This window comes from Sinocyclocheilus grahami, unplaced genomic scaffold, assembly GCF_001515645.1.
Source record: "Sinocyclocheilus grahami isolate Dianchi unplaced genomic scaffold, SAMN03320097.WGS_v1.1 scaffold164.1, whole genome shotgun sequence".
Taxonomy (NCBI): domain Eukaryota; kingdom Metazoa; phylum Chordata; class Actinopteri; order Cypriniformes; family Cyprinidae; genus Sinocyclocheilus; species Sinocyclocheilus grahami.
In genome coordinates, this window is record NW_015505343.1 from 1,008,403 (window position 1) to 1,020,738 (window position 12,336).

Genomic DNA, 12,336 nt, shown 5'->3' on the forward strand with positions numbered 1-12,336 from the left:
TTTTTGTTTGGTATAAAAGAGTTATCAGGGTGGAGGAGCGTTTGTTTGGTATGAAATATTTACAGTTGTGGAGGAGCTGTTTTGTTTTTTGCTTTGTTTTGTTTTGTAATAATGGTGGAAGAGCATTATAATTGTGGAGGAGATGTTCTTTGTTTTGTTTTTGTTTGCTATAAAAGAAATAAGAAATAAATGTGTCTGTGATCAGGAATCTTTGGTGAGTAGCGACAAGCCTAGGTGCTAAAAACACATCTTGAGACTCCTGCATTTTGTCTAGTTCAGTTCTGTTGAGCTCTGTGTGTTTCTGTGTTACACTGGCTTGTTTGGCAGCATAACAGTGACATCATCTGAGCACTGCAGCTAAGCTATGAGATTTGATTTCATTTATTTCATTTCACTGAACTACAACATGCAGAAATCCATCCCATTAGGGATGCAGCAATATTTCAGCCACCAAATAATTTTAGAATAAAATCACTCAAATATAAAAACTCCCTTACTGATCACAAAGTTTTCAGTGAATTTTGCAATTCAGTAACATTGTGTAGCATAATTCAAATACGTAATTTTGAGAGATCTAATTTTAACATTAATGCATATATGATTACATATATGTACACATTAATTAATTTATTTGATTTATTTTATATAATTTAACTCATATGATTACATGTATTTATGTATTTATTCAAACTAAATGCATAACTTCAATATAATTGGTAGTTGTTAAAAAACACAATTTTCCTTTAAATTTTTTTCTTTCAGTTTTTGGTTTTAGCCAATATTTTGGTGCATTCTCCACTCGCGGAGGGGCCATAAACTCATCAAATTGGGGAGTATGATAAGGTTCTCCAGTTCTCGACTTTGCAGCAAATTTGAAACTCTTGAGAAAAGTCTTTCCGATGAGGGTAAATATTGTATATCTTGCTGCATGCATGCTGAGTTGTCGCAGGTGGATGAATGAACTTTGACTCTTCAGCACATACTGAGCAGCAGATGTGACCAGATAGAAGAACATGAAACTGACTTCATTAACCTCTGCGCCCGCTCGCCAGGCCTAATTAATACAGACGTGTGTCTTCTGTGCTAGAAGACTCTTCCATCTTCTCACACGCCCACTCGGACTTTTGTTGTAGTAGTTAAGACATGATGTTGGCCGGATCTGCAGTCAGGTGAGGTTTCCCTGTCTCACCTCAAACCTCACCTTTTTTTAAAGTTAAAGGAATAGTTCACCCCCAAAATGTATTGAAATGTAATCACCCTCAGCCTTCCAAGATGTAGATGTGTGTGTTTCTTCATCAGGTTTGGAGAAATGTAGCATTACATCACTTGCTCACCAATAGATCATCTGCAGTGAATGGGTGCCGTCAGAATTAGAGTCTAAACAGCTGATAAAAACATTACAATAATCCACAAGTAATCCACACCACTCCAGTCCATCAGTTACCATCTTATGAAGCCAAAAGCTAATTTTTTAAAGAAACAAATGCATTCTTCAAGATATTTTTAAGTGCAAGCCATGGCTGCTAAAATATGAGTCCACTATACATAATATTGCTTTCTCTGGTGAAAAACTTGTCTTATCTGAATCAGGAGAGAAATCTGCACAGATCAAACACTGTTTGCAATTAAGCGAAAACAGTCCAAAACTGTTCTAAACAAATATGTTGGTGGATTTTGATATTAGAGGACAACAAGGGATGGACTTTTTCACTGGAGGAAGCATTATTATGGATTATATTTTGCCAGACTCAAAGGTTTAAAGTTAAAATGCCTGAATGATGAATTTGTTTCATACAAACACACAACTTTTCACTTCACAAGACATTAACTGATGGACTGGAGTGTGGATTATTGTGGTGTTTTTATCAGCTGTTTGGACTCTCATTCTGACGGCACCCATTCACTGCAGAGGATCCACTGGTGAGCAAGTGATGTAATACAACATCTCCCCAAATCTATTCTGATGAGCTTTTTGGGTAAACTACATTCACAATGCCACACTGTTCTAATTAGCCAAGACACTAAGGGTTCTAATTACTGCGGACAAACAAACGCTTGGTGGCGGCACTTTTGCCTTCTTCATGTTGGAAACGATCTATGTGGGGGCTGACTCAGAGTCTCAGTGAGATTTTGGCTTCTTCAGGTTAGCAGCATGATCAGTGGATCAGGATTTTATATAATTTATGATAATTCTCAGACCCCGGTCATCATTATCGCCTCTGCTCTAATAAAACTAGATTGCCCCACAGCTGTTGTTAGAACATTCGCATTTCACTATGCACAAACCCTGAAGTCAAAAATGGATGAATTTAGCTTTTAAAGCAAAACTGCTATAACTGCTAATACTCCACAGTTCTTTCAAGAATACAATGTTAGTACCATGGTACTATGTCCTCCTAAAATTGTAATTATGACTTGTGAGATAAAAAGTTGCAATTACTTATTTTTTTTAATTTTTTTTATTCAGTGGTGGAAACAGACTTCTTTTTTTGTCTAAAGTGTCAGCCTTCAGTAAGGCGTTCCTACGAAACTTGAATTCATTCAATTGTGTCCAAACGTTTGGACTGGTATTGTATTATCAAAATACCATCCTGTTTTCATCTGATAAAAATCGAGGTCGCTAAAAGCGAGGTCTTAACTGGAGCAGCATCTGCAATGACACTGCAGTGATACACACTCTCTTCTCCTAACGCTCTTAGTCTTGACAGTATGCTTGTGTACCTGAGAGTGCATAAGTCTCTCAGAGTGACAGTGCCTCTATTTTGTGCTGCTCACTGGATCCAGAGACAAAGAGTGATGAGAGGGGAGGAAAAAAATGAGTCTGTCTTTTCTTTCTGCCTCATAAAATATTGCTTGGCCAAAGCAAATATTTGCAATGGGCTGAGAGAAAGAAGAACGGTTAGTCTGGGATAAATACAGCCCTGCTCTCCCCTGTGTCCTCAGAACACCCAGCACCTGAGCCAAACCTGCAGCACGCTAAATGCTCTCTGAGAGAGAGAAAGAGAGAGGAATGGGGAGAAAGAATGAGTGGGGAGGGATGCAGTGGGGTGAGAGCAGGTGACTTAATAGAGGGGCCAGACAAGAAAGGGAAAGGAAAAGATGGCTATATATTACAGAAACTCCCAAATAGGGCAACTGGAATAGACAGTGACAAAAGTTGCACAAACTATTGATTTTTGGGACATGTTTCATACCAAACATACAAGTCTTACCATTATTTGAAGTAAATTACCTTAAAATGCCATTGCAAGAATAGCATGGTTCTTTCAACATGCACCATAGTTGTGCCATGGTATTCTATGATATGTAACTTGGTCTCCCATGGTAATGCATTGTTGTTATTTTTTGTAAAGTGTATTGATGTATACAATGGGAATACCATGTGCCATAGTAAACCATGGTATTCTTTATAGTACCCTGAAATACAATGCCATGATTAAGGAGGGTTTTTTTTGTACCACGACTTTCTTCAAATTGCTTTAAAGTACCATATTACCATGTTTTACTGGAATATATATCGTGTGAATAGCATTTGCCATACTTGTACAATGGTATCCTCTAAGGTGTCTTGACATCAGGGTAATGACATTTAGTAGATGCACCATGGTCGTGGCATTGTACCATGTAAATACTATGGTACATGATTAAGGTAATCACCCAGTACTGTGGTATTACCATCTGAAACAGTCACGAGGGCATGAGCTCTCACCTGCTATTTCCATCAGCTCTCTCATCTTTCCTATGTCACAAGTTAGAACAGGCACCACACATCTCACCAGAGGTTTCTGAGGTTAAGTCCCTTGTGCGCGAGCTCATCTGACATCCCAGTAATGGAATCTAACTCTCACACTGCTCTACTAAAGCCCGGCATGCCTGAGAATCTCCATTGCATGTACAACAGCGTTTATTGCCAGAGCAATACAGAGAGGCTACAATAGCAGACATCAAATGGGTTCATGTATTTGCTCTTAACATGTCATGTAGCATTAGCATTTTGTGCAAAATCTACCACATGTAAATACTATGGTACATGATTAAGGTAATCACCCAGTACTGTGGTATTACCATCTGAAACAGTCACGAGGGCACGAGCTCTCACCTGCTATTTCCATCAGCTCTCTCATCTTTCCTATGTCACAAGTTAGAACAGGCACCACACATCTCACCAGAGGTTTCTGAGGTTAAGTCCCTTGTGCGCGAGCTCATCTGACATCCCAGTAATGGAATCTAACTCTCACACTGCTCTACTAAAGCCCGGCATGCCTGAGAATCTCCATTGCATGTACAACAGCGTTTATTGCCAGAGCAATACAGAGAGGCTACAATAGCAGACATCAAATGGGTTCATGTATTTGCTCTTAACATGTCATGTAGCATTAGCATTTTGTGCAAAATCTACCAGTCAGTGGGTTGCTGATCAGTAGTCGATTGATCAATGCTAAACATTTTCACAACTTTTTTTTTTTAATTGATCACCAGGAATTGATTGGATCATAAAAAGTGGTCGCAACAAAATAATAAAGACAACCTTTTTAAAAATGGTATAACATGCACTGAAAAAAATTGACTTGTTTTCTCTTAGCGAACAGTATATGGACAATAAGTGCATCCCTTTAATAAGCCAACAGACAGATATAACAAATAAACAGGCTAAATAAATAGCCTATAACCTTTTATTGAAGTCTGACAGACATTGAAGTTAGTGAATGTTACAAAAGCAGTGTTTTAAATAGTGCTCCTAAACAGGATACATTTAAAGACAGCATCTTAGGAATCCTGCATATTTTGCATTATGAAATGTACTTTTCCATGTGCGATTGGGGGAGTGGTGGCCCCGAGTCAATGATGTTCAGGGGGCCCGGAAACCATAGTGCTGCCCCTGCAAACAGGGCACACAAATTGTTTGAATCCACTATAGTTTTCAGGAGAATTTTGACATAATTGTTTTCGCTGCTTATTAAGTTTGGATACGAGAAAGACCTTAATATCAAACATCAGTTCACCTTTAAATGCCTACAATAAATGCAAAGAAAAGTCTAGTTGACTAGTTGACTTTATTGAAATAGTTGTATCACTGGTTGATTCTTTCCCATTCCTAATTAGCACTGGTTTTTATTCACTTTGAAACCATTGAAGAGTTCACTTATGAAAGTTTTCCTCTCTTTTCTTACAGACTCATGGATCAGCTGCGATGACGTTTTACAAGAGTTCCCAGACTCTCCTCAAACACACAGTCCGTCACTGGCCGGCTAATTGCCAACGGACCGGTTCTCTCGCCCTGTCCCACAAACTGGACCCCTGCAGGGGTCTGTCGACGGATGGCTCCGCTCCTCGGCCGCGGATTACTGGAAACTCAATAGAAGTTTTCAGCCATGTCTACCCGAGAGATGACATGACCAATGTGACAGCTAAAATCTTGTCCAAAATTGGCTGCCAGCTTCACAACCGACCGCACCAGCCCTTGTGGCTTATTAAAGAACGCATCAAAGACCATTTCTACCGCTCCTACATCGGACGCACGGGAAACCCGCTCTTCTCCGTACATGACAACCTCAGCCCAGTGGTGACAGTGGAGCAGAACTTCGACAGTTTGCTCATTCCTCCAGACCATCCCAGTCGGAAAAAAGGAGACAATTACTACCTGAACCGCATACACATGCTGCGGGCCCACACCTCCGCCCATCAGAAGGAGCTGGTGCGCTCAGGTCTGGACTGCTTCCTGCTGGCTGGAGATGTGTATAGACGAGATGAGATCGACTCCAACCACTATCCTGTCTTCCATCAGATGGAGGGAGTGCGGCTTTTCTCAAACCATGAGGTTAGAATGGTGTCCTTATTGGAGGAGATCCTGGTTAAAACTTTGAAATGTGACAAAAAATTTGAAATGTGACAAAAAAGTTGACATGGAATCTCTTATATATAGCTTTTATTCATAACTATGACTATATATATATAAGTGCATTTTATAGTGAACGATTCATCCATGTACATTTCATTTTTTTTATTTACATTTTTTTTTTTTGAGGGCTTACTTTCTCAGTCTTCTGGTGAAGCAAAAGACTTCTCTGTGGTGACAAATGCGGGACTTCTCCAACTATTTCATCCACTTCTGCCTTCATCTAATCAACAACCAATGAACACAGAAACAACCGGCCCTACATTTTTCTCAATAGTATTACTTCATTACAGTACATTGGGAATTTAAAATGATATAATATAATATAATAACTAATACAATATTACAATATTACAATTATAATATTAATAATGATTAATATTATGTTATTATATTAATCTTACAATTCATTTGGGTCCTTTTTGACCCCGGAAGAGATGCATAAAAAATGATTTAAAAAAATTATAGTTTCGATTCATTCATTCATTCATTCATTCATTCATTCATTCATTCATTCATTCATTCATTCATTCATTCATTCATTCATTCATTCATTCATTCATTCATTCATTCATTCATTCATTCATTCCATCATTCATTCATTCATTCATTCATTCATTCATTCATTCATTCATTCATTCATTCATTCATTCATTCATTCATTCATTCATTCATTCATTCATTCATTCATTCCATTAAAACATTTTTTACTTGTTTCGTGTTCAGGTCATGTTGAGACCTGGGTATATATAGAGTGCAGTTAAGTGTCAAAGAATACTTTTTTTGTAAAATTATCTATATAGTGTCAAAAATTGTTTTAGCCTTTTCCCCGTATCTCACAAACATTTGGGATTGAATTTTGTTTTGATGCCAGTTGACGAACCTTTGCATCTTTGAAAAATGTATCACTTTTTTCATCTGAAAGGGAACGTTTAAGCAAGTAAAATGAATTTATTTTGTCTGATAACTTTTCAGAGTAATATTTAAGTTGTTTAGATGTTGTTTTGTTAGAAATAAAAATGTTGTTGTCATAAATTTGGACTGTTTTTGAGCAATCATGAGTTACAAAGTCAAAGAAATTTTAATTCCAATGCGAATAGTAGATTATATGATCTTACAAATTTTATACAATTATATGTATGATATGTTCATATTTAGCTTTTTTATTTTATGTATGGTTCATGTGTAATGTTTAATAATAAAAAAAATCCTCATTTTTAATTATTCAAAAAATAATAAATTAATAACAAAATAATAATACAGTAATAACATAGTAACAAGGTAACATTCAAACTGTACAATGTTTTTACATGATAAATTGCTGATCAGATACAATATGCTTATAGCATAAACAAAAATATAACTGTTTTACCAAATAACGATTCTTGAATAATGAATGTGAAAAATAGTATGCAGAATGCTGAATTTTAATGTATTATTAATCATATATTATTGTTATAATATTAATGATAATAAATACTACTACTGATTTCTTGTCCATTTGGTTTTCAGCGACCCCTCATTGAAGGGTTTTTCCTCTTAAACTGAGAAAGATTAGTATTTAGGCATCAAAACTTCACCTTTAAAGCAGTTCTCAATAGTTTATACCTGCCAGACAAGCCTGCCTGCCAGACAATATTTGAAGCATCCAGACTGTAATGAAGAGGCTGTTTAAGGACTAGTGTCATGATGAAATCTTAACGTAATCTTTCTGAGTGCAGTTACAGATACACATTTGTTTTCAAACCGTTTTCTCTCTAATAGCTGTTTGCTCGAGTGGAGAATGGTGAGGAGCTGTCTTTGTTTGAGAGCGGTGGCCGCCGCACGCCTCAGAAACAGGAGACGCACACGCTGGAGGCTGTCAAACTTGTGGAGTTCGATCTGAAACAGGCTCTCACGCGCCTCGTGCGACACCTTTTTGGGGAAGGTAGGAATCCTGTGATTTTTCTTCACCTCCTCTGTCCAGTTCTCCTCATCCATCTGTTTGTTTCTGTCTCGCAGATTTGGAGATCCGCTGGGTGGACTGCTACTTCCCTTTCACACATCCCTCCTTCGAGATGGAGGTGCGCTTCCAGGGAGACTGGTTGGAGGTGCTGGGCTGTGGGGTGATGGAGCAGGAACTGGTCTGCTCAGGTACACTCATGCAAACATGATAAAGCTGTCTACTGGCTACATAAGCAGTGACCATTTTCAATAAGAGCTGCTGAGTCCTAAACATCAAAACATGAGCAGAGTTCAACTTTATGCAAATTCACACTGAGATTTTATAGCAACCACCAATGGGAGTGCAGACAGGGCAGCTGTCATGATCCGAATAGTAGAAACGACTATTAGCAAGCAACAGTCCGTCGAGATGCCGATCTCCAGTCATTGCTGTCAGTGAAAACGTGACATGGAACCTCTCAAATCACTGATCCCAAACACTACATACTGCGCAGCGGTAGAAATGCAGCCGTCACTGTAGATATTGTGTAGATACTGTTAGCAAAATAGTTTTCAGTCATTTAAACATGAGATTGACATGAAAGCCCATTTTTAAAAATGGCTCAGTCATAATTATGACAGTCTTACCTTTTTATCTCATAATTGTAACTTCTGTAGATTTATCTTTTTTTTTCGTAATTGCATTTCTATCTCATAATTTGTAGGTTTTTTGTATTCATAAATATGACTTGATCTCTTAATTTGTACTTTTCCATTAAATTTTTTTATTTTACGTTTTTGTCATCATTGACTTTTTGACATAATTATCTTATAATGTTGACTTAGTATCTCATATATATATTTTAAAATATATATATAATTATGGCTTTTGTGAAAATTAATAAAAAGTCATTTTGAATTACCAAAGCATGATTATTATGTGGCAAAAAATGTTGTAGGTTAAAGTTAAAACATGTATTTATAGCAAATTATAGCAAAATGTTTCCCAAAACAAGTCAAGACAAGGAAGAACTTGTTTTTAGAATTTAGAGGCTGAGCTGAAAAAAAATATTTCATAGACAATAATAGACATTACTACATGGTTATTCAGATTTTTTTAAACATATGTAACATACTATTATATTATAAACTACATTTATAACATGCTGTTACCATGATACAAAATTAATCATGAACATTATTAAGAGTAAGTTTTAAGTGTGATTGAATACTGCATTTCATGGGAAGCACAAAAGAAACTGATGCTCACACAGCCTGATACACTGTTGCTCAACAACCTATAATCAATTAAATATACTTATATTTAGCATTTCCCATGACTCCAACCACCATCAGATGAGCATGTCACAGTGCATTCTGGGATGAGCAAAGAGATGCTGCTATTTGGTCAAAAGGAGAAATCCAAAACAGCATAATTTTTTTCAGCGTAATCTGTTAGGAACAGCCACATAGTGAGTGTGAGATGCCTAAAAAAGCAGATGCTTAGAAGGTTTTCAGGCCTCTCTGTGCCATGAGAGCAGTGGCCACACCTTTGAACCGGAGAGAATGGCGTTCTGCCTCTGCCAGTAGATGGCTGTGTCGTGCAGTGCTGTGTGAGGCAACCAGCCCTCATAAAGCGGATGGGATAGTCCCACACGAGGGAGATCCAAGCACCAGTAAAGGGGGAGGGGAAGGACACGCATGACTGCAGAGACATGGTTTTCCTTCCCTTGGGATGAACCTGTATGACCGGCCCTCCCTCTCCACTGGCCCAGTCATCTCACTCCTCACTGCCACTTAATTCTTCAATCTCATCTGCTCTCTTCATCGATCCTGTCTGTGTTAAACAGCACAGCGTCCCCCGCAGTCTGCACCGCCGACATGTGGAACATGTAACGGCCAATTAACGACAGTGCCACTCAATGGCGAGTGATCGCTTTTTTTCTCACTGCTCAGTTAACTTGATTTTACACTCACTCTGCATGTAACGTTTGACTTAATCTTTTGCTTGATATTTACAATTAAGGTCTATCATTATTCTGAAAAGTGTTCATGCATTCTAAATGAAAATGATACATATTACTTTCCATTTTTAATGATAACTTTGCACTTATTTTGCATGGTAATTTACTAACAATTACTTGTAAGTATTATAAATTGATCAAAAGTGACAGTAAAAGATTTTAACTTTTAAACACTCTATTCATCAAAGAATCCTGGAAAAAAATTGTATCACAGTTTCCACAAAAAAAGTATAAAGTAGCAGAATTGTTTTCAACATCAATAATAATCATAATAATTTTTTTTCTTGAGCAGCAAATCTGTGTATTAGAATGATTTCTGAAGGATCATGTGACACTGAAGACTGGAGTAATGATGCTGGAAATTCAGCTTTGCATCACAGGATTAGTTTTGTTTGCTCATATGCAGATGTAAATTAATATTCCGTTACAGTGAATATTCCGAATAAGGTGTTTACATGACCCAAAATTCAGATTAATGCAGGCATATGTCGAATGTTTTATTCAGATGTCTTGTAATCTGAATGTTGCTAAATTGGATTATTGCAGTTGGATTGTGCATGCACAATCAGAATATGGCCAAATTCCAATTAACACTGGAATATTCTTATTTCTGTAAATGCAGTCTGTGTATTCAGTAGGTGGACCCTCTCCGACAAAGAATATTTTTCTGCATTTTATCTTTAGGTCCTCTTGTGTGTTCTGGCATTTTGAATCCATCAATAATTAAAAGCTGAAGGCAAGTCCTTAAGAGCCCCAGTCTCTCTCTCACTTTATTTTTTATTCTCCATTCCACCCTTCCCATCATCTCTCTCTCTCTCTCTCTCTCTCTCTTTGAAACCACTCATGGTCAAGTGCATCTCTTCCGTTGTGCTGGAAGGCTACTGCTCCCCGGCATTGTTTTGGCAGCATGGAAAAATAGTGTTTCTTGTAAAGAGCTTTCTATTTATGGTCCTCACATCTTCGTTCAGTTTTACCTTCTGTGTGGATGCAAAGAGGTCAGTCGGTGCGATTATAGACCGACTGAATGACCAAATTTAGTGCTTTACAGAGAGTTGTAAACCACTTTTATGAAAATCTGAGTCTAGAATGATAATATAGAAATTGATTTCCACTCTCGTATTTATCGTCAAAGCAAGGGCTCCTGTAATCCTGCTTTGATTGGACTTTAGTAGAAAGTTTGTGTCTTTCGCAGTGTTGTGTCTGACAAGAGTACAGATTACTAAGTGTGCGTTTCTCTTCCTGTTCTGTCTGGTTGTACTCAATCGTTTCTTGTAAAGAGCTTTCTATTTATGGTCCTCACATCTTCGTTCAGTTTTACCTTCTGTGTGGATGCAAAGAGGTCAGTCGGTATGATTATAGACCGACTGAATGACCAAATTTAGTGCTTTACAGAGAGTTGTAAACCACTTTTATGAAAATCTGAGTCTAGAATGATAATATAGAAATTGATTTCCACTCTCGTATTTATCGTCAAAGCAAGGGCTCCTGTAATCCTGCTTTGATTGGACTTTAGTAGAAAGTTTGTGTCTTTCGCAGTGTTGTGTCTGACAAGAGTACAGATTACTAAGTGTGCGTTTCTCTTCCTGTTCTGTCTGGTTGTACTCAATCACTGCTTTATCCCCGTGTACACCCACTTGAGTGGCAATGCATATTCACAACTGGGTAAACAAAGCCCTCGTGTCTCCAGACAGCTGTCAGCAGGCCTTGCTCCTCTCCTCAAGGCTTTGCTGCTCAGACGTATCCGCTCACGCGTGTCATTCTGGCAGCGTTTAGGCAAACTGTGCCTTCCTGTGAAGGTTACAGGGCTTGTTTAATCAAAGTTTTCATTGTAATGTAGAAGCAGTTTTAATGAATTTCGACAAACCCACACAATTTGTGTCAAAAAATGGCTGTCAGTAACTGCTGCAAGTGTCTAAGTACTAAGTACTGTAGCCATAGCTGATATTCTAATTGTGTCAGATAGTAATACCAGGGAGTGTGATTTATTCCCTTGTCCTGAATGACCATGTACACGTTTGTGAAAACATGGTAACATAGGAGAGTGTCAGTCTATCCACCAGTACTATTTAGGTACTAATATGTACATTTTAGGTACAAATATGTACATTTAAGGTACTTAGGGATAAATAATGTACCTAATGTACCTTGAATGGGTACCGTACCAGTGACGGCTTTTGTCCATTTTTTCTGAGAATACAGCATATTCGGTGAGAAATAAAATGTAGGATTGGACCCAACTTCATCCACTAGGGATGGATTAGATCATGTAAACTGACCTTTATTGTAAAGGACTGGTTGGAATGTGCATAGAGACAAAAAAGATGTTTCAGAGGTGGAATGAGTTAGTACATTTTATTGAAAGATTACAAACAAACATATTTTTCCTTGGAATAAGATTGCTGTCCGATTGCTTATGCACATCTCATTTACACTTGGCCATATAAATGCAATACTAATATAAATCCCATATATAGGTCCCATGATATATGCAAA

General features: G+C 37.6%; 1 protein-coding gene across 1 annotated transcript in view; it reads left to right on the top strand.

Moving 5' to 3' along the window:
* fars2 (phenylalanyl-tRNA synthetase 2, mitochondrial) overlaps positions 1–12,336 on the top strand; it is a 157,298-nt gene that overhangs the window by 54,307 nt on the left and 90,655 nt on the right. Inside the window, exons 2-4 of the mRNA XM_016282709.1 lie at positions 5,174–5,818; positions 7,661–7,823; positions 7,898–8,029. Coding sequence (XP_016138195.1) covers positions 5,192–5,818; positions 7,661–7,823; positions 7,898–8,029 — 922 coding nt within the window. The 5' untranslated portion in view covers positions 5,174–5,191. The remainder of the gene's footprint in view (positions 1–5,173; positions 5,819–7,660; positions 7,824–7,897; positions 8,030–12,336) is intronic.